Source organism: Mixophyes fleayi, chromosome 7 (genome assembly GCF_038048845.1).
Source record: "Mixophyes fleayi isolate aMixFle1 chromosome 7, aMixFle1.hap1, whole genome shotgun sequence".
Lineage (NCBI taxonomy): Eukaryota > Metazoa > Chordata > Amphibia > Anura > Limnodynastidae > Mixophyes > Mixophyes fleayi.
This window is the reverse complement of record NC_134408.1, coordinates 132,832,595-132,855,761: the sequence shown is the minus strand read 5'-3', so window position 1 is coordinate 132,855,761 and position 23,167 is coordinate 132,832,595. Positions and strand designations below refer to the sequence as shown.

The following is a 23,167-nucleotide window of genomic DNA, read 5'->3' as shown; positions in this document are numbered from 1 at the left end:
AGCACAGTGCACCTTAAATGAGTAAATAATAAAATACAAAAGAAAAATAATCCAATTTATGGGGAAACACATATATGTGTCCGTCCGCTTTGTTTTCCTACTTGGTCCAAAATCAAATCCTACAAATGTAAAGATTTTTGGCACCATTTACATTCGTGTTCAAAACTATTCCAGTTGGACCAGAACTTTGTACACCGTATAGTGTTTAGGCTAAGCGCATTTAAAGAACCAATGCGATACATGCAAGTTTAAGGGATTTTGCAGCTGCTGCTTGGCACATTTCTGCCCAACTAATTGTCTACTAGTATTAATACTTTTCCATGTCCGATTTCCCAACTGTATCCCACCTTATGTTTAAACAGCATAATTGTTACAATGGTGCAGATACCTTACCCAAGTTTACATGTAAACTGTCATTTCTCATCAGAAATTGGCATTTTATTCTTGGATACTTCCTGTAGTTGGTGACTGTCTTGTTTTACTGTTTTATTAACTTTACATACCGTAATCTAAATATAAGTATATATATATATATATATATATATATTATAGATTTATACACATATATATATATATATAAGAGCACAAAATCAATATAATAAGGCACTAGCAACCACACTGTAACCACCAATTTATAGATAATTGGTATAAAAATGTACCAGATGATCAGTCCCGTAATGGAAAAACACACATAGCTCAATTTAAGAGCGGCAGCCGCAGGTGACTTGTGTCCAGATGGTTAATCCGGAGGAATTGGAGTAACTGTTGATAGAAAAAACAAGTAGGGCGCCGAATGTGTAATATCAGATGGAAATGGGGACGATGTAATAAACTGCGTACCGTAAGGATTCCAGGATCATGTAGTATGGTAGGAGTTCCTCTTCAGAGGTAATACCTCCCCCTCGCCCACAGGATGACGGCAATGTGGATATATAAAAAGCACATATTGTGTAATATAACACCAATTGTGATGAATCCTCCACCACTATCAAGAGTGGAAGCCCAGAAACCAAATGACTTAATATAAGGTGTTTGTTTCCGTTTTTGTTTCGATTTGGAGGTGTACACCTAATATTAAGTCATTTGGTTTCTGGGCTTCCACTCTTGATAGTGGTGGAGGATTCATCACAATTGGTGTTATATTACACAATATGTGCTTTTTATATATCCACATTGCCGTCATCCTGTGGGCGAGGGGGAGGTATTACCTCTGAAGAGGAACTCCTACCATACTACATGATCCTGGAATCCTTACGGTACGCAGTTTATCAGTTTATTACATCGTCCCCATTTCCATCTGATATTACACATTGGGCGCCCTACTTGTTTTTTCTATCAATATATATATATATATATATATATATATATATATATATATATATATATATATATATATATATATATATATACATATACATATACACACACACACACACATATATATATATATACACACATATATATATATATAAATATATTTAAAGAAAGTGTGTGTCTGATACGTTTTCATGTTTTGTTAATCTTTGGTAAATATTATTATATTAATATTATTCTGTTATATAAATCAATATTTAGCACAGTCCATTTTTCTTTTCCATATTTTCGTCAGTGCAGGTTTTTGTGTCTAGGTGTTCGTCTGAAGGACTATTAGTTTAAATTATTTTTTTTGACTGTCAAAGCATGTCTAATAGGTTATTTGGGAACGCGCATTAAATGATTTAAAGTAATGGCTGTATGTACAAAGTCTGTGCATCATAATTCACTTTTAATATTCTTAAGATTTTGTGTTATTAAGCAATATTGTTGTTGTCTTCATTCCTGTAACGCTTGTTACTATTCAGTATAGAGTGGAAAAAGTATGTATTTAATATATTTTTTCAAAATGTTTTATATTGCTCAACTAAGTAAACGAAATAGCCAAGAAAGGCATACCTGTCCTTTTTTGGCAGATTGTCACATATTGCTGGTCTGAACAAGCTGTGAAGTCCCATGTTCCTATAAACGATGATTTGGGGTCATTCAGAAAGAACACACACTGCTGGTTTTTCTCACTGTCATTCAGCTGGAGAGGAGAAAGATCCTGTTATATGGAGTCAGAAAACTTGCTCTGAATCAGCCTGGCATTAAAATACATTAAACAAGTAAGGCCTTGCATTAGTTCGCCTCTCCCTCTTTCCTCCTCTGCTCCTTATACTACCCCTCTTGCCCCCCCCCCCTTGTATGAGTCCCCTCACCCAGACACCCCTCATTGTTTCCTGACAGTCTGCCTCTTCCCTTTAGATTGTAAGCTCCCACGAGCAGGGTCCTCTTTTCCTAATGTCCTCCTCCTGTTACCTCTGCCCTCGGCTCCCCAGCGTCATTTTGCACCTCGACAATAGGACCCTGCCCTTAGTTCTCCTCTTCTCCCTTTCTTTCCCATCTCTATCGCTGTCACTAGCGCTGTCACTGCTGGGCAGGTCAGCCTGTTTTATTTCAGTCCTCACCAGTTCTTCTTCCCGTTCCTAGCTTCTAGGTGTTCTGGTGTCATTTATAGTTCTGTGCCTTGTTCACCTGTTCTCAGCTTAGTTGTTTTTTTAATTGCCCTCTTTTTCTACTGCGCTATACTGCCGTATTCTGTCCATGCTCTATGAATGACGCTGCAGGCTCTTTGTGGCGCCATATAAATGAAAGATTATTAATAATAATAATAATAATAATAATAATAATAATAATAATAATAATAATAATACTATATATTTCACCTACATCAAATTCAAACCTCTTGAGTCTCCCTTGCAATATCGGATGGAAGTTTGTGTAGGTGACATCACTGCCATCAACCCAGTTATTTTGGGCAGTGTTCATGGTAATTCGGAGACCAAGCCAAAATTTTTGCTTCAAGTCAGAACTTAAGTAGGTAATAAAATCTTTAAAAAAAAAGAGAAAAAAAATGTATACATGGCAAACAAAAGTGTTGTAGCAGCACATACAGGGCAATGTAGTGGTGGGGTGGGGTTGGAACACGCACATGGGCCAGGGGGTGGAGCATATACACACACGTGCTACGGGATGGAGCACACGCACACATAGGGTGGGGAATAGGGAAAACATACATGTGGTTTGGAGCGTGCACATAGGAGGGTGAGCACCCAAGTCTTGTACCAAAGGTTACATAGAATAGAAATGTCATCGTTTACCTTGTTCACGCTGGCTTGAGATTGAAGGAAGAGTTCCCCCATGTGTAAAGCAGTAATCATTTGCTTCTTTAAATTTTAAGTACCTTGCAGAAACTTTTAAAAAGCACTGAAAAGAAAAGTAATCATTACAGTTAAGCATTGTCATGTTCAAGGGCAGCAGTAATCTATATGTACAGTAACCTTTCCAGGCTTCCACCCAATACACAGAAAAGTACACTATCAACTCCCTTACTTTACTCTTTTTTTTTTTTGAGAAGCTCTAAGAAAATATCCCCCAAAAGACTGCTCTGACCATATATTATATAGCATATACTCAAGCTCATATTACATTAATTATATTACACACACACATACACAACATATATTACATACATATTATAAATAATTACCGTATATACTCGAGTATAAGCCGACCCGAATATAAGCCGAGGACCACAGAAAACTGGGGAAAATTATTGACTCGAGTATAAGCCGAGGGGGGCTTTTTCAGCGTGAAAAATGGGCTGAAAAACTCGGCTTATACTCGAGTATAAGCCGACCCGAAAATAAGCTGAGGGGGGACTTTTTCAGCTTGAAAAATGGGCTGAAAAACACAAGTATATACGGTATTTTTATTTTGTCAATTCTAAGGGATAGTAGAACACATCGACAAACATCAATAAAATAAATTAATAAAGTGAACAGCCACTTTAAATAACCTCTTCTTTATCAAACCTACAACAAATATGGGGGTCCTCGCCTGGGAATCCCCGTTGTCTGTATAAGAGAGCCAGCTTGTTTGCAGCACTGTTAGAGAGCTCGCTCCAGGCCATCCATAGCGCCAAAGTAGAGCTCCGGCCGAGCTTGTCAGAGTACAGAGTCCCAGCAAGAGCCGACTCTCCGTTACAGAGAAAGGGCAGCTAGTTAGTGTGTCTGTGTGTCTTATTTACTATTCATAGGGGAAAGTTTAAGGGGTTGTCCAAACTGAAAAAAAACCCAAAACCCTTAATTCTAGATTTACAATCTTTACACCATTGAACCCTTCTTTACATAGAAGTACTACAGGCAGGTAATAAGCACCCCTGTAGTTTGAGTACCTTGTTTCCAAATGAGGTCCAGTTACCAGTGCAGCTTTCAGACGAGCTATTTATTTTGGTGCTCACTATTTCCAGGAGGGAAGTATTGCTACTTTTGCATATAAATGGAAGTCTAACATTGCAGTTCACGGATTGAAAAGAATCTGTGGGAGACAAAAACCACATTACACCACAACTGCAACTAACGAAACCCTGAGGGAAATAGACTGAATAACTAACCTCAGGGTTTCCCAAACCCAGTCCTCAGGGAACACTGCAGGTCTACCAGGTGACAAGGGAAATAATTATACCACCTGTGGATCTGTTACAATGTGTCAGTCAGTAATGAATACACCTGTGCTCCAACAAGGAGACAGGTAAAAACCTGCACTGTTAGGGCTCCCCGAGGACTGGAATTGGGAAAACAAACCTTACCTGGAGCATAGCTGAAGCCTGTAATATAAGAGCAATCGCTGAATCCCGTGTTCAGGACCCGATGAAGTACGTAGCTACAAAGAGAGGAAAAGAAAGAGTCTTGTCCACAATTATACGCAACAATAAATGATTACTGTAAATGTTGTATCTGTAAATACAATTGTCATCTCCAGCTTGTGACAGCGCTATCAATCTGCAAATAAGTAACTCCTCTTTAAGACAACTTAAGGATAATGTCTCACCACTGGGTATTCAGAGCATGAAAAGGGTCAGGGCAGAATCCCGCTAGTCTTCTCTACAGCTCACAGTCCATCTGGGTCACCAACTCACTGCTGGCCTGTACTTTGAATTGATGCCTTACACACTATGGGCCTGATTCATTAAGGATCTTAACTTGAGAAACTTCTTATTTCAGTCTCCTGGACAAAACCATGTTCCAATGCAAGGGGTGCAAACTAGTTTTCTGTTTTGCACATACGTTTTTCATGTAGCACACAAACACTTGATAGCTTATTCGTACACTGACATTTAAAGTTGATATTTGTGTGCTACATGAAGAAACAGACAGTATTTAACTTATGTTCCAAACAGAATTCTAATTTGCACCCCTTGCATCGTAACATGGTTTTGTCCAGGAGACTGAAATAAGAAGTTTCTCAAGTTAAGATACTTAATGAATCAGGCCCTGTATACTCAAAGAGCTAAACTGGAAATAGCATTTCCCAGAAGTCACTTCTCTTGCAGGACAGCTGGTTACATGCATAATATAACCAATAATAAAAAAAACATTAACTTAATAATTTCAATTATTCTTACAGAAACAAACCGGTTTCTTTGAGATTCGCTATGGTTAAAGTCGTTACAGTTACAATATCAATGTAATATCCAGAATATATAGCAGGAAGTGTGTGATGGACGTTTTAGGTGACTTACTGGTGGTGACTTCTGAAATACATAGATTTTATCCACCACTTTTCCATGAATAGTTGTAACTGCTGCGGAAAAGAAAAAAAGTCAAAATGAATGGTCTGAGCATATAATAACTATCTGCAAATCAGAAATACTATACAAAGGAAACAGAGGTTTTAGTATGCAATAATAAAAGTTAAGTTTTAATACTCTATATATGGTACAATATATTCTATATATCCTACGACTCTGGAGAGTTGCAGTGCATCTTTTTCCAAACACCAACCTCTGTTTCCTTTGTATAGTTACTATATTTTGGTGTTATCAGCTAGCACCCCTCATATTTTTACTAAAAGAAGAATACAAAAGAAACACATATGAAATAAAGGAGGGAAACTCCCAATAATATGTGCGATTGAACTTCTTTTTAAGAGTAATCAAAAATACTGTCAGAACCTAAAAGCACTTAATAATTCTACACTATTTGTGTCTTATTTATACAACATATCTCACATTGCTGGCTCATGGCGATCACTAACCTCTTCCTACTTCAGCGTGAAGGTCAGTTGAGAGGCAATCTAACCCCATGTTTTCTACATTTTCCATTTGATTTCTATAATGTAAATGTGAATATAAATAACTCCCGTGGTTATCTGAGGAGCTCAGCTCTTCCCTCTATATGTGCAATTAAAACTCCCTTCATCTACCCTCTCCTCTCTTTCTCCCAAGTGAATGAACACAGTGAACAACTGCTGTGGCGAATTAAGATAATCTTAAGGCCTGGTGTTTAATAATGACGTGCCTCCTCCAACTCCCTGCTACCAGCCATTACCCCAAAAGTATACATTTGCCTATAATCCCTAATTTTTCAATCTATTTATGAACAGCTAAATGCAATACAGCCAGCAATCCCAATGCTCACGATATCCACGTGAAAAGCCAGAACAGCAGCAATGCACCCGGCAACGCCCCCGGCCAGGGGCAATGCACCCGGCAACGCCCCCGGCCAGGGGCAATGCACCCGGCAACGCCCCCGGCCAGGGGCAATGCACCCGCCAACGCCCCCGGCCAGGGGCAATGCACCCGGCAACGCGCCCGGCCAGGGGCAATGCACCAGGCAACGCGCCCGGCCAGGGGCAATGCACCCGGCAACGCCCCCGGCCAGGGGCAATGCACCCGGCAACGCCCCCGGCCAGGGGCAATGCACCCGGCAACGCCCCCGGCCAGGGGCAATGCACCCGGCAACGCCCCCGGCCAGGGGCAATGCACCAGGCAACGCCCCCGGCCAGGTGCAATGCACCAGGCAACGCCCCCGGCCAGGTGCAATGCACCAGGCAACGCCCCCGGCCAGGTGCAATGCACCAGGCAACGCCCCCGGCCAGGTGCAATGCACCAGGCAACGCCCCCGGCCAGGTGCAATGCATCAGGCAACGCGCCCCGCCAGGGGCAATGCACCAGGCAACGCGCCCAGCCAGGGGCAATGCACCAGGCAAGTAAATATATATAATACGCAGCTATATGTAATATGCCAAGAAAGATGCTCAGTTGTCAGACCAGCAGGTGGGTCCAGTTTAATGCCCATGCCTAGCACAGATTTATTTTATATAGTTTCAGCCTTCTACAATGTCTTTACTCCAGGTCTGGCCATTGTTGATGGGCTTTGTCCACAGCATTCACTTTCCCACATCTCTAACAGTGACCGATTGGAAGAGGACTGTGCTCAGTGGTGATCTGTGACAATACTGCTGAAGCAGCGCTACTTACAACTGGGTAGAGGACGGACCATAATTTACTCCATCACCCAACAACACTTCCCATTGTTCCCAAACTCTCCTCACCATAGAATGTGGGTAAAAACAAACAAAGCAACAATACAGCAAGAAAATATGCCTTGATCATTTGGGATCTCACAGAACAATGGACATGCTGACAACTTGAACATAGATGAGCTGGGAACACAGAAGTATCACATTTTGAAGTAGGACATTTAAAGGATGCATTTTGGCAGATCACTACATTTACTGGCATTCAATACAGTTAATACAACTTTATTTTATCTTTCTTTTGCAATACAAACTGCGTTTCCAAAACATAAAAAACGCTGACCAACCTTTATATATATAGTTTCTGTTCGTCTTTTGTTGCCACAGATCCTGTTTATGTTTATTACATTCTTAAAATCTAGAAATGTAGATAGCCACCCGTGTACTATTTCTCTACTGGTAGCTGCACATATTAAAGATGTGGTTCAGAGGATTGCCAGTATGGCCATTCCTGGACTTAATATCTACATGAAAACTATACCCTCCAGACTCGCCTATAAACCGTCAACATCACAACACCACCATACAACTCAAACCTCCTCTCAAAATACTCTTCTTCAAGCAATGTTAGCTCTACTTCTGACCTGCACCTCTCCTCCTCTCTGATAACCACCTCTTACACCACCTACAAAATTACTCCTGAGCCACTTCCTACCTGTGGAATTCCTACCACCCCCGATGAAACCTTCCCTCGGCATTTAAAAGCTATCTGAAGATCCACCTCTTTACTAAAGCCTTCCCTACTCACACCTGTACTACTCGTACTGATACACCATCTCTACTGCCTCAAATCTCCACTCCTGAACGCTCGCTCCTCTTGTTTCCACCAGACTGTAAACTCCTACGAGGAGGGCTCTCCATGTTCTCATATCTGCACTTATTTTGTCTAGTTACTATATCTCTGTTTTATATATGCCCTGAATTCGCCACTGTCCTGCACTGTGGCACTCTACAATTCTACAATAATCACCCTTATAACTCATCTTGAGGGCCGAACCAATAGTCATTAGATTGCAGCCTATCGATTTGACGAAGCGCAAATAACGCTGCAAAGCTCCTCCGTTTACACAGTTACATTATGCCATCACCGACAGTCGTTGAAGCGGAAGTTTAGAACATAATATAATAAGTGGAAGTTCTGAAACTATCTAAATTCAAGAAGCACAGTACAAACGTCAAGCTGTGGTGAGCAGTTCAATACAATATCCCAGAAGAAACCTTTACCGTGTAGCCGGCTTTCCCGGTCATTTGTTCCTGTATGGCTTTCTGTATGGCTTTCTGTGCGATGAAGGTATCTATAGTGGCCAACTCGCTGCCATTGCTGGCACAATACAACGCCGCTTCCTTGTAGCCAAGTTTTGTCTCCGACACAAGCCAATATTCACCACCTTCAATAACTACCGGAGGGCCCATTTTCTGTTTCCACTCTAAAGTACCAGCAAAAAGAAAGGAATAGAAAAAGTGTAAATACAGGAAAATAAATTATCTTGTGGCTGCAACAGTGACATTAAACGTTACAGAATACTTGTGAGCCAATAACTGAACCCTGTGGGAAATCACTCCAAGAAGTATTCACTTATAGGCTCACCATGAGCAGCACGGTGGCTTAGTGGTTAGCACTTCTGCCTCACAGCACTGAGTTCGATTCCCGACCAAGGCCTTATCTGTGTGGAGTTTGTATGTTCTACCCGTGTTTGCGTGGTTTTCCTCCAGGTGCTCCGGTTTCCTCCCACACTCCAAAAACATACTGGTGGGTTAACTGGCTGCTACCAAATTTACCTTAGTTTCTCTCGGTCTGTGTGTGTGTGTGTGTTAGGGAATTTAGACTGTAAGCTCCACTGGGGCAAGGACTGATGTGAGTTCATTAGCGATGCAGAATTAGTGGCGCTATATAAATAGCTGATGATGCTAATTCTAGTTTTCCGCAATTAGATGATATGATGCTGCTGGCAGGCCTCTTTATTAAAGATTATGAATGTTGCCATTACCTGGTTGATACCACTCAGGACTTTTCAGTAAAGCACCTAGAAAAAGTGAAAAAACACATAAATTAACCAGAGGAATACTAAGTAGGAGGGAGGAGGAGGAGTGAACAGGTATTCTATCAGCTTAAAAATATGCTGCTTTACCCCATTAGTTTTGGGAATAGAGATTATATGGTCATTATTTAATATTTGTCTGTTTTAGCACACAGAGCGGGTTTTACGTGGCAGATGAAAGATTTAGAAAATGCCCAGTGGCATTTACACACATAGTTGGCAGCCAATCTTTCCATGCATGACACTTACCTTTGGGAACCTGGCACACCCACTCAAGTCGAGCATCACAGTGGAAAGGTTTCAAGCTGTACTCTGTCTCAAGTTTTAGGCCTACGTGCCACTTCCAGAAACTACGTTTTGGTTGATTAATCTGCATATTCAGAAATCAAAATGAGTTGCACACAAAACAAGTACAAGCAAAGTAAAAGTACAATAAGGAAGACAAAAAAGCCAAAAACACTACTAGAATTTGTGCCTACAACAGAGGTTACTCCAAATTCCAGATGCAGTAAATGGAGACGCAAAGAATAATGCATAAGGACGTGTCCAAGCTAGGACTACTTTAAGGTTTAAAGCAGGGGTGGCTGAAGTAATGTAAATTTCAAGATCCAGCATGATCCATTATGGAGAAAACGTGGATCTGATTAAATTTAAAAACAATATTAGGTATCATGCTGTGCTAAAATGTTAGGATGTGATGCCCCTACGCCAGTGACAGCTTTGTACTGGCTGCTTTATTTTTAAAGTCACTTTCATGTGGTTTTTAATGCATGAGAGTCCATTAAAAGCAGTAAATGGTGAAAGAGACTTTTTTATATTGTAACAGTGCCTGGTCTAACCATGTATTTTTCGATTTATGCAAACCTTTCAGTTATTGACTATAGACTGTAACATCAACAGTGACACCTGCAGTCTATAAAGTGCTACTGCAGAAAAAGAAAATAAATAACAAAACAAGGAATACTATAATAATAAAAAAAGTGTGAACTTTATTAAACAATGACTATTAGAGTTTGTATGTTCTCCCAGTGTTTGCGTGGGTTTCCTCCGGGTGCTCTGGTTTCCTTCCACACTCCAAAAACATACTGGTAGGTTAATTGGCTGCTATCAAAATTGACCCTAGTTTCTCGCTCTGTGTGTGTGTGTGTGTGTGTGTGTGTGTGTGTGTGTGTGTGTGTGTAGGGAATTTAGACTGTAAGCTCAAATGGGGCAGGGACTGATGTGAATGAGTTCTCTGTGGTGCTAAATGGTGATGATGATGATAGCTTTTAGTGAACGGATAGGCTAAATTCTAATCGACAGCTGAAAGAACGGCTGCCTCCATGGTGTGCAGACCACAGGTACACACTGCAACCCACCTCAAATGCAGCACAGTCTCGAAAGACATAGTCCTCTTCCTGGAAGTCATCCAATATAGTAGAAGAGATCTTTGGAAGCAAGAAAAATGTATTTATGGTCACGGTTCTACAGCAGCAAATACATTAACAGCAGTTTGCATTAACACTAAAAGCATAGTTTTGGAGAAGCAGTCGCTCAAGAGCTGGAGTCTATATATCAACAACACAAAGGTGTCATATGGGGGATTTTGCTCCCAGTGTATAATTGCTTGAACCCAGCATTTACTTTCTTCTTACAGTGCCCATAAAGTGTATACATTGTAATGTGACCTAGACATGGGGGTAAATGTTTCAAGCTGCAGGTTTGAAAAAGTTGAGATGTTGCCTATAGCAACCAATCAGATTCTAGCTGTCATTTTGTAGAATAAGTGACAGCTAGAATCTGATTGGTTGCTATAGGCAACATCTCCACTTTTTCAAACTGGCAGTTTAGTAAATATACCCCCATAATGTTCACTTTGCCTCTAACATGCTGCATAAGGATAGGATAACCATGGAGAAATTATATCTATATTGTCTGACAGCACAAGAGGCACGCTGGAGCCCTGTCCCTTTGCCTCCCTTTTGACAGTAATTCTCTCACCTTTTGAGATCTGTTGCCTACCCCCCTCTCGATCCTTTTTAATATATTAGACACGGGATTGTTAATAAATAAACTTTGCTGAAAACATCTGCCATCCGGGGGTAACATGACTTAAATTATGTTCATACAATTAAAAACAAACAAGGAATGTACAAAAATAAATAAATACTGGAGATTACAGAGGAGTATGTTTACAGTTTGAAGACGTCCCGTCAAAGCTTTCTTTGTGATCCCCAAATTCGAGAAGACTCTCAAAGCCTCTATTGTACAAGCAGGCCCGGCGCTCCCATTAGGCAGTTGCCTAGGGCGCCGGGCTCTGAAGGGCGCCACAGGATTAAAAAGCAGATATACTTTATATTGTAAAACTGTGCGGCGACCGCGGGCATACCTTCCACGGCCGCCGCACAGCTATGGATCACCAACGGCCCCCTCCAACAGCTGATGGGGCGGGCGCACCGCCGTCTCCTTCACTCCCCCTCCCCTCACTGACTGTCGGGCGTGACATCATCAGGGCCCGACAGTGTCAGTCAGTGAGGGACGGGACCCTGCAGAGAGGAGCAGCGTTATGGAGTTTAAGGTAAGGAAAGTCCTGGGGGCGGATATTTTTTTTTTGGGGGGGGGGGGCGGATTTCATTGTATATATGTACACAGGCCCTAGCACTGGGCCTGTGTACAATGTATATGTTAATTATTTATTTACAAAGTTCCAAAATGAACAAATCGATGGAAAAAAACAAAACTCAACAACCAACAAAACAAGCCTGTAAAAACAATACAAAACCACTGCATCATTAATGGTATCATTCTGGCATTGCTTAGTGGACCAAATGAACAGTAAGTCACTCACACAATCTTTTACATTTCAGGCTGCAGTGTTTTATGCAAGGAGTGGACCTGTGTGCAAGACAGGGTGGATCCGGGGCTGGCAAAAACCATGCCAACGCAGATCGTCGTTAGCCATGCCCGTCTGTGTCACTAAGTACAGTAGAAGTCAAGATGTTGGGACAGGGCACTATTGCCTCAAGGGCCAGCGTGCACTGTACACCGTACCCTCATGGTGGATAAACCAGTGATTTTAGGCAAGGTTCTACAAAAGGATACTGCGACTAAAGCCAAAAGTTTCTGAAAATAAATTTTCCAGCAAATGTAGACAGCCACCTTAGCAGCTTCATCAAAAGAGGAATACAAGGTGCCAACAGTATGGGCAAGTAGACAAAAATCCCTTAATAACAATTCTATTCTGCACCAATGGTCCTCACTATGGGGCAATCCTTCAATGATCGTTTTAGTTATTGTAGGATTCAATATTCACGTAATTGCACTATGTGATCTACTCCAGCTTGGATGACACTGGCTAGGTGTAAACATCAATGGGGTAACTATGGAGAAAACTACAATATCAGGTGGTCGAATTAAACTGAAAAAATGATCAACCCCAACCTCTTCCCTCAGACACAATGGCCCCTTATATATTGCTGTGTATTTATATATGTATTTCCTATGACTTGATCTAATACTGATGGAGAAGTACAGACACTCGCTAGCCTGAGCACCGATGGTTACAGACTTTACTGGTCAACTATCCGGTCTCTCTAATACACTGCAATATGAATGATACCTACAGCGCTATAATATAGCACATTCTATGGATTACAGAAGTACGAGAGCTGCATGGTGAAGTGTTTAGGGGGGGGCCGTAAGGGGGCGATGGGTTCAAGGTTGTAATTCCAGCTGCATTCGCTTTCTTGCACACAAAAAGAATAAAATGTACACAAAGAAAAAAAACAAATAAAAATTATTTCATCACATAAGACAGTGAAGCACCATAAAATTTACCCTATTTTCTAATATGGAGATCTTTCCGAATAATTAACATGCGGTAACGGTAAAATCAGCACTTTCTCTAGTTTTTCAGCCCAGAAAAAGATAAAACCGGATATACATCTGTTTTATACTATTGATTTGTTGTGCACAATAGGTAAGATCATATATTACAGATTAGGAACGTGAAATAGATTTGCACACAAGAGATCCACTTACCGGACGGCCATCACTCCATTCCCAGCCTCCCAAATTCCTCTTATTTAATCCCACCCAGATCCATCGTGTATCACTGCGGGGAGACAGGACAAAACACAATTGCAGATTAATATCTTCACAAAGCCAGTTTACACTCAGACATTTATTTGTTGTTCTATAATGGGGCAAAATATTGCTACAAAACAGGAATGGTTGTAGGATCCAAAACATGAACATATAATGCCAAGGGTGAAACTACCATAGATGCGGGTGTTCCATTCATACAGCAAATAAAAGACTGAAGAGTCTCCGTTCAGAGGGCTTAGACAAATCTTAAGTTGTAGTAGTGTCTTACTCCCAGCACAGCACCCTCTATGCCCCCTGCTGAGCAGTGTCTCCGAAATGGAATGAATACTGATTTGTTACAAACATTAAAGAATAATAAAACGCTAGATGCACAAGTTTAGGGGTGTCTATAAATAAATCCTGACTAAAGAAGACAGACTTTCAGCCTAGTGACACAATGGCTATTCAAATATCTACATGGTTTAGTCCTGAGAAGCAAACGCTGACATGCTGTGTTTTCATGGACCTGGCTCACAGTAAGTATGGAGCACAATGCTGCATGCAGCGTTCATAGAGTATCAGTGCTCATGTAGCAGGATGTATATCAGCACTAGGTTTACAGTAGTAACTCTGTTTATATACACCCAGGGCTGCCAAGGGAAAGTCTGGGCCCCGCTACAGTAACCTCTCGGGGGCCCCTTCCTTAGCCACCAGAGGGACACCAGGTTAATGGCTCCTCCCACTACACAGTCAGGACGGGGCCCCCAGGCAGGACTGGGCCCGATACTTTGTACCTGCATCTCCCCCTCTTTTCAGCACCCCTGTATACACCTGCTATACGCATCTATGGGTAGCCACAGGTTCAATGGGGCTAAAAAACTAGCCCAGAAACAGACTCTGATGTCTCCAATGCTTAGATATGTTTGTAAGGTTTCCAGTTACTTTTCAAGTCCACCATAAAATAAGCATTCCCTAAGTGAGATAAATCCAGGGGCAGGCTGGGCTGGGGGGCATCTGCCCCCCCTGGGCCGGTTCCATAGTGGGCTCCCTTGGCTGGGTCACCTTCATTTTTTTCCCTTTAAAATAGGCTGCCGAGTCGAGTTTTGCCACCCGGGCTACTGTTTGCCAGCCCTCCCCTGGATAAATCCATTACACAAACTCAAAGTAAACAGTGTTCCAGTTTTACAGCCAGAAATATTTTTTAAGAGATAAAACAATGTACCTGACCAATGATTTTAGGAACAAGTAAAAGTCTTTCAGTTCCTTTATATGCGCAAAGCTGGCAAGATGGCCGCCAAACTCTTCACAAATCCCCTCAGCCTCCTCCCAAGTCCTTTGCTTCAGTAGTCTCTCTCTGTGAAACAGCTAATAAAAAATAGGAAAAAAAATCGATTACAAAACAGAAGAGGGAGAAGCTAACAAACAAAAAACACTAACACACACCATACGCACACACACACATACAGATGTGCAAGGATATTTGTGAGAAAGTTCACATTATCTAAATAAGAACGTCTGTGTTTGTTTTTATTTTCAATAGTTTTATCCAAAAGAGTTGTGGTAAAAGTAACCGATGTATAATACAGTAAAAAGGTCTTTAAATGAAGAATGTATTATTCATGCCCCACCACCTAGATCTGCATCCAGATTGGACTAGACCATACTTGCCAACTCTTCCGGAAAGTACGGGAGACTCCCGAAATTCGGGTCAGACTCCCGTGAGAGCTGGCATTTCTCCCGTATCCTGGAATTCCCTTGTTAAAATGACGCGATACTCTGTGAATCGCATCATTTTGGCCCCGCCCCCTGTGACAAAACGCCATTTTACTCGTGGGGGCGGGGCCACAATGACTCGCTTCGAGGTGCCCCGCCCCCTCTCGCCCGTTAGTCACGCCCCTCTCTGGATGTCGACTACTGAAAGTAGGCAAGTATGGACTAGACGGATTCAGTCCTCTGTCGCTGTAAGCCAGCTCACACAAAACCTCAAATACAAGTTGGTTTGTAGAATAGATCCACTGATGCTCACAGTACAATAATTTTTCTCTATATAATTATTTAGAAGAAAACTGAGAGCTAGCACCATCCAATTGGTTAGGCCCAGATACACCCACTGTCGCATGATAAATCATCATATTTTTATATCATCAACACTTTCCCCTCTACAGTCATGGCCAAAAGTTTAGAGAATGACACAAATATTATTTTTCACAAAGTCTGCTGTCTCCGTTTTTATGATGGCAATTTGCTTATACTCCAGAATATCATGAAGAGTGATCAGATGAATTGCAATTAATTTCAAAGTCCCTCTTTGCCAAGACAATGAACTTTATCCCAAAAACAAAATTTCCACTGTGTTTCAGCCATGTAACTAAATGACCAGCTGACATCAGGTCAGTGATTCTCTCGTTAACACAGGTGAGAGTGTTGACGAGGACAAGGCTGGAGATCAGTCTGTCATGCTGATTATGTTAGAATAACAGACTGGAAGCTTTAAAAGGAGGATGGTGCTTGAAATCATTGTTCTTCCTCTGTTAACCATGGTTATCTGCAAGGAAACATGTGCAGTTATCATTGCTTTGCACAGAAAGGGCTTCACAGGCAAGGATATACTAGTAAGATTGCACCTAAAAATCAACCATTTATCGGATCATCAAGAACTTCAAGGAGAAAGGTTCAATAGTTGTGAAGAAGGCTTCAGGGCGGCCAAGAACGTCCAGCAAGCACCAGGACCGTCCCCTAAAGTTGAATCAGCTGTGAAATTGGGGCACCACCAGTGAAGAGCTTGCTCGGGAATGGCAGCAGGCAGGTGTGAGTGCATCTGCATGCACAGTGAGGCGAAGACTTTTGGAGGATGGCCTGGTGTCAAGAAAGCCAGCAAAGAAGCCACTTCTTTCCAGGAAAAACATCAGGCACAGACTGATATTCTGCAAAAGGTACAGGGATTGGACTGCCGAGGACTGGGGTAAAGTAATTTTCTCTGATGAATCCCCTTTCAGATTGTTTGGGGCATCTGGAAAAACTTTTGTCCGGAGAAAGAAAGGTGAGCGCTACCATCAGTCCTGTGTCATGCCAATAGTAAAGCATCCAGAGATCATTTATGTGTGGGGTTGCTTCTCAGCCAAGGATGTGGGCTCATTCACAATTTTGCCTAAGAACACAGCCATGAATAAAGAATGGTACCAAAACATCCACCAAGAGCAACTTCTCCCAACCATCCAAGAACAGTTTGGTGATGAACAATGCCTTTTCCAGCATGATGGAGCACATTGTCATAAGGCAAAAGTGATAACTAAGTGGTTCGGGGATCAAAACATCGAAATTTTAGGTCCATGGCCAGGAAACTCCCCAGACCTTAATCCCATTGAGAACTTGAGGTCAATCCTGAAGTGGCGGAGGGACAAACAAAAACCCACAAATTCTGACAAACTCCAAGCATTTATTAGGCAAGAATGGGCGGCCATCAGTCAGTATGTGGCCCAGAAGTTGATTGACATCATGCCAGGGCGAATTACAGGGGAAGGGTCAACACTGCATATATTGACTCTTTGCATAAACTTAATGTAATTGTCAATAAAAGCCTTTGACACTTATGAAATGTTTGTCATTTTACTTCACTATACCATAGCAACATTTGACAAAAAGGTCTAAAAACACTGAAGTAGAAAACTTTGTGAAAACCGATACTTGTGTCATTCTCAAAACTTTTGGCCATGACTGTAGATGTCAAACTGGGAAATTAGGTGCATAAAATCTATTGAATTGATTTTATTAAAAGTCCCTACCTAAATGTCAAAATCTGCTTATTTAATGGACCTATATATTCCAATTCATTAAATGACATCTAGGACACATATACAAAGTTATAAAAAGATCCCCTACTTTGTAGCAATAAAGGTCTGTTCCAGCCTGCCAGCCTTCAGGGCAAGTTGTGGCATTGGGCTTCAAAACTTCTTCCTCTTTGGTAGATCCGATCCATTTTTTACAAATAGACTGGGCTTTAAAATTTTTACAGTCTTTGACTTCCCATTTTCCAAGAGATTCTCCAGGGGACATGGCAACACATCCTCCAGGAAGGGCTGCAAAACAGATTTAGATCATTAATTAAAACAAAAACAAAATAAAAAAAAAAAAACAACAAACTATATTATGTAAGGATCAAGTGGACATTTATTTTTTTGGAGACTATATATACAAAATAGACTTACCTCACCTGCCATCTTTGGTGGGCCAGACGTACCGAGTACCTGGTCTAAGGTTGGCCCACAACACCACATCATTAGACCAATGCCAGCAGCTTTGAGCAACTGACAAAAGACTTACTATCTGCCAAAGATGCAGGAGAGGTAAGTGCAGGCCACCTTCTCCTTTAATGTTCTGTAAAGAACAGGGACTTTATGTGGTGGCTATAAAGAAGGTTTATTTTCTGCTTTCGTTGTAGCTGGCATCTAGCTGTGTTTTGTTTTTTTAAATATTCTTTCTAATTTAGATGAATAAATGGGACAGTGAGTTTGTTTTTCTTTGTGAGGTCGGTAAGGATTGCAGTGTTCTTGTTTCCACCTCCCTGTGTGTTTTAAGAGGAAGAGAAAGAAAATGTTGCACATATATATTTATATGTTCTTCACCAGCGATCAGAGTGGATATTTAGAAGGGACGGTATGGAAAATGTAACGGGAATGGAATCTTATAGTTTTACGGTTACGGCAGGAGGATAAGTGGCGGTATGGCGTACCCCCGTATACACCCCCACTTCCACCACTGTTCACCATTAAACAGTTCTGTTTACCTGGCTCATGGTCGTTCCAGTTTGAATAGGAAAGGTCTTTCCTTCCATCCTCAGTTTGCCAATAATAATCTCCATTGTTTTCTGAATCTCTTAAACTTGTCCAGAAATAGTTACTTTGCTCTTTCATTAAGGTGTTTAGAAATTCCTGTTCAAATCTAACAAAACATTTAATAAGAGATAGAAAGGTTAGTACTAAAGAAAAACAACAACTCAATTTCATGTACAAACAAAAACTCAAATGAAAAAGAGAAATTACTTGTTTGTAATAGTGAGGTTGCATCTTGCCTCAAACAGGACTTCTGCCTTGTTAATGAGATAGCAATACTGACCATGCCTTCTCCAGTTCTGCAGACAAATAAACAAACATAACATTTTATAAGCAAGATCGGGTTATTGTTTTGTATAATGATCTATACCTACAAATGCTAATGCTGGCCATACATGTCCAGATCTGATCTAACAACAGATAGGGAGCCAATTGGCCAACACATCATCATCATGTATTTATATAGCGCCACTAATTCTGCAGCACTGTACAGAGAACTCACTCACATTAGTCCCTGCCCCATTGGAGCTTACAGTCTAAATTCCATAGCATACATACATATATACAACACTTGACAAAGCCAATGCAAGCAGTGATATTTTTCAATGACCACACACACTAATAATGGCTAATAAAAAATGTATTGATCACCACTGGATTTTGGTAGGATTTGGTGATTGTTTTGGTGCCATTCACCGAAAGTTGTTGGGTAACTGATCAACCACATCATTATGACCATCATAAATAATAATCACACATATCCCAGACCCTCCTGTTTTCCCAGGTGTCCAGGATCTTGAGAGATACCCATCCTGTGCTGAGTGGTTAATTACACTGCCAGATGAAACAGAAGAAATATGAATTTTTAGTGCTTTGGATATCTCAGAATATCGTTGAGTCAACAGCACAGAGAATGGATGGCTCGACAAGTGCTGACATTCAAAACTTTCCTGCCTGCTCTAAAACCTGGAAGCAACAACAAGTTTAAAATGTTTGGGTGAATTTGCTGGGCTGCCTCCTGGGAAGATTTGCTTTTAAATAATATTTCTTATTACAAAATGTTAGACCTCAAATGGTTTGTGAATGGCCTTATAGTCCTCTCTAGGCGGATAGTACCAACAGTTGTTTGGATGAGATCATTGCAGATGTCTTTTCTCCTTGGCAACAACATAAACCTGAATGTTCCAGATCAGAATGCCAGAGGCTCTGCTTTTTTGTAAGAGTGGCAGCACTTCCTGATGATCAGATAATTAAGTGAACTGGATAATTTGAGGCAGGTGCTGCTAATCTTCATTACTGATAAGGAACCAGTAAGGGTGTACTTACTTTTTCACAGATGGCTTTATGTGGGTTTAATTTGGTTGCGTAATTAACAATAACAAAGTAAAATCTTTTTATAGGCCGTTTGTCACATGAAATTAGATTTATCAAATCGTATGACTTAGAAAAGACTAGATTACTGTTAATTATTTCCTGATATGCAAAAAGAAACAGATTTGAAAGAATATGCCTACTTCTTCACATGGCTGTACATGGGACCATGGCTAGGAGAAAGGTTACTTTGCAAGTGGGCAAGCACAAAGGAACCGAACTAAGGGGCTACACGGTAAGGCCTTCAGAATGGGGTTCCAAGGCAAAACTGGAGAACAAAAAAGCTGCTGAACAGAATAAAGTAAGGAGCACAGGAGTCCGGTCTTCTCAGAACATTCCGATCCACTGAGTGTGCATGCAACTGATTTCAGTACTGTAGCTATCTGCAACAAACATGCTGCTCCTGCAGAAAGCAGAAAGACCTTTCCATAAAGTCTCTACTGACTGCTCTGTGCAGGTCACATACAGGATTCAACTGGTCCTGCACTTTCCAAGCAGAAGACTCCAGAGTCTCTTTGGCTTGGGCTATTAGCTAGTGGCCTTCATCTTGGGGAGGGAAAGACCAAACCCACAAGTGAGCTGCGCTGCTCCTGCATAGAGAATGGAAAACACGGATTACTTCCCCAACCTCTGAATAGTCCAAAGCTCCGGAATGGTTTTCAGACTACTGTATGCCAGGCAGGGAAACCGGCTGCAGTTTAGTCTTCCCTGCGTATAACCCTACAGTAGTTGGTACGGGAGTAGCCATTAAAATCCCACTCTCATCTCAGGCAGTCAGTGTGCACTTGACCCGCAGGTGAGTGCAGGGACAGAGGTAGAGGTGAGGGAGTCCTGATTCGGGAGGAGTGCCATGCTCCTGGGAACGGATAAGCCCATTCCTTCCAGGTAGTGCCAATAAAAATGCCACAGCTGAAGCTCTCTCTCAACAGAGGTGCTACCGAAAGTGAAAACAAGTAAATATAAAACTGGATCCTGGAGCCCTGTGTCCACCTCCTATACAGACCACTGGTGTAAAAAAAAAATCTAAATTAAAACCGCACATTACACAATCGAGTAGGAAGGTTATAGCAGAGAGGAGAAGGTTAAACATAACTGGTCTTTGATGTCCTCTCTGCCACTCACAAAGCACATCTTCCACCACCATACGACATGGTACGAGCTCCGGGTATGTGATGATGCTTCCCCCACTGCATTAGTGAATGCTCTCACTTTTTAGTTTGCGATCCCCATGTCTCCTTACGCACTCAATGTTTCATCTTGTTTGTTTTTGGTGGCGATTCTCTGCAAGTCGCCTTTTACTATTGTATTGCCTACTGTCTTAGCAACATGGTTGGCCATGTTCTTATGCTGTAACTTTGTACATTGTTATGTGCCTTTCATATTTTATATTGTATTGCATTTCCACCCTCAATAAAAATGCAGTTAAAAAACAAAACAAACAACTTGAATGTTTCTTTGATACGGTTTACTGATTTTGTTTTTCTCTGTTCCATTTCTAAATAAAGAGTTAAAAACAAAAAAAACAAAAAGACAAAAAAACAAAAACAAACCTAAGTCTGAGTTGTTCCAGCAAAAGTAGGACATTATAACAACAACAAAAAAAAAACCAAAACACACACACACACGTCAACCAACCACAAACTTTTGCACAATAACGTTGAAGGCGTTTCCTACATTCAGACAACCTTAATTCCTTAATTTATTGTCCTTCTATATGGCCACGTACAACTTCATACATTTTCTGGGTTGCCTCCAATAATTGACCAAACTCCTTATATGATATAGACATAGCTGTTTATTTTCCTTGCGGTTGCATAAGACCGCTCTGTGTATTGGATACAGCTATGTCCACAGAACACAGCAATGCTCCCCAGACACCTTAATAAATAATGAAATAGGGGAAGAATTGCCCAGCATTATTTAGCATTTGCTAGAAGAAGTTTCCTTCAGACCCACAGGTATAGCAAACCATGCAATGGGCGAGGTCCCTAATGGGAGACATGGGCATAAGCAAAGTATTACACAAATACCAAACGGCCATATCTCAGCCTTAACATTATAAACAGATAGAATCATCCTGTGCAGACTCTGTTGCTATATATAGAGTCTGACTGGATGCAGATGTGCACTTGGCACCATGAAATAAGCTCCTTTAGGCTTCTGTACCAGTAGAAGCATCAGGAACGTTGGGCTGGAGCGACAATGTACCTGATCTTGTGGACAGCCGGAGTCAGATTTGGTGTCATTCTTTGTTATACCAGATTTCTTACATATGGAATTAAAACTTTCTGAACAGTTTCTGACATGCCAACGACCAGTCTGTTGGAAAAAAAAGAGAGAATTACATTACTCTAGTATGCAAAGAGTCACTACACATATGAAAATCTGGTCTAACACATTTATTTCGGTCATAGATCACAGGCCCCCTGCTCCATTGGATACCGCCCCTTTCATACAGGTATGCTGATCTTAATCCCATCACATGTACCAGGGACTGTCCCCTCCAACCCTGTAGGCTATCTGCTGCTGACTAGGTAAGCACACGTGTGTGTGTCTCTTTTCCAAATAAATACTCGCTGAGAACCAAAACCACTGGGAGTGGTTTCCTTTACCCAACTTACCGGTAATCTGCACACCCAGAGGACCTTACATTAAGTACTACCTCTGGGTAGGAGAGAACTGGGCAAACATCGAAAACATGAAAAGGTATTCCCAGCTGATCCCCACCCAAACCACGTTATGTGGCTCATGAAATAGCCATTTTGGATATTAGAAGTCAGCTCAGAGATCTGTGACCTGAGTAAAAGGATTTAGTCAAATTCATGCGAAATGCCATCACCAAACCTTCTCGACATAGTTACTTTATAGTGCAGCATGGTGGCAAAGTGGCTAGCATTGCTACCTCACAGCTCTGGCATCATGGGTTAGATTCCAACCTGGGCCCTATCTGTGTGGAGTTCTCCCTGTTTTTGTGGGGATGCTCCAGTTTCCTACCAGAGCCCAAAAACACAGGTTCATTGGTTTCGGGCAAAATGGACCCTAGTCTGTGTGTTGTAGGAATGGGTCAGGGACTGATGTGAGTGTCTACATGTTCTCTGTACAGTGATGCATAACATGGTGCTGTAAACATAAATAATAATAATTTTAGTTCCTGACCAATAAGCTACTCTTTTCACCAAACTAATGAACTCTATACACTGAAAGTGCAAACACCAAACACTCACTTGTCCGGAGAACGACACACAGCTCGGAGTCACGTTGAAAGGCGGAAGTGGCTCATTTTTATCCCAGTAGGTATAATGAGCTTCAGTTCCATCAGACCATTTAAATAAAGCTGGGACAGACTGACTTATAAATCCCGACCAAATATTTTCAGTTTCTGGAGAGGATTAAAAAAAACAAGAAACACAAAAAGTAAGGATAGGGTGCGTATTTTATTTAGAAAAAGCACTTGTATGTAATATA

The 23,167-nt window shown here is 41.3% G+C and overlaps 1 protein-coding gene across 1 annotated transcript in view; it reads right to left on the bottom strand.

Annotated features, from left to right (window-relative positions):
- Window positions 1-23,167, bottom strand: part of LY75 (lymphocyte antigen 75) — a 62,217-nt gene that overhangs the window by 15,409 nt on the left and 23,641 nt on the right. The window contains exons 8-24 of the mRNA XM_075180782.1: window positions 22,927-23,081; window positions 21,911-22,021; window positions 18,542-18,630; window positions 18,286-18,440; window positions 17,382-17,578; window positions 14,725-14,867; window positions 13,458-13,530; window positions 10,796-10,864; window positions 9,687-9,807; window positions 9,387-9,422; window positions 8,623-8,825; window positions 5,600-5,661; window positions 4,667-4,740; window positions 4,253-4,395; window positions 3,177-3,282; window positions 2,746-2,906; window positions 1,933-2,062 (exon numbers count right to left, since the gene is read on the bottom strand). Of these exons, the coding sequence (XP_075036883.1) occupies window positions 1,933-2,062; window positions 2,746-2,906; window positions 3,177-3,282; window positions 4,253-4,395; window positions 4,667-4,740; window positions 5,600-5,661; window positions 8,623-8,825; window positions 9,387-9,422; window positions 9,687-9,807; window positions 10,796-10,864; window positions 13,458-13,530; window positions 14,725-14,867; window positions 17,382-17,578; window positions 18,286-18,440; window positions 18,542-18,630; window positions 21,911-22,021; window positions 22,927-23,081 (2,028 nt within the window). The remainder of the gene's footprint in view (window positions 1-1,932; window positions 2,063-2,745; window positions 2,907-3,176; window positions 3,283-4,252; window positions 4,396-4,666; window positions 4,741-5,599; window positions 5,662-8,622; window positions 8,826-9,386; window positions 9,423-9,686; window positions 9,808-10,795; window positions 10,865-13,457; window positions 13,531-14,724; window positions 14,868-17,381; window positions 17,579-18,285; window positions 18,441-18,541; window positions 18,631-21,910; window positions 22,022-22,926; window positions 23,082-23,167) is intronic.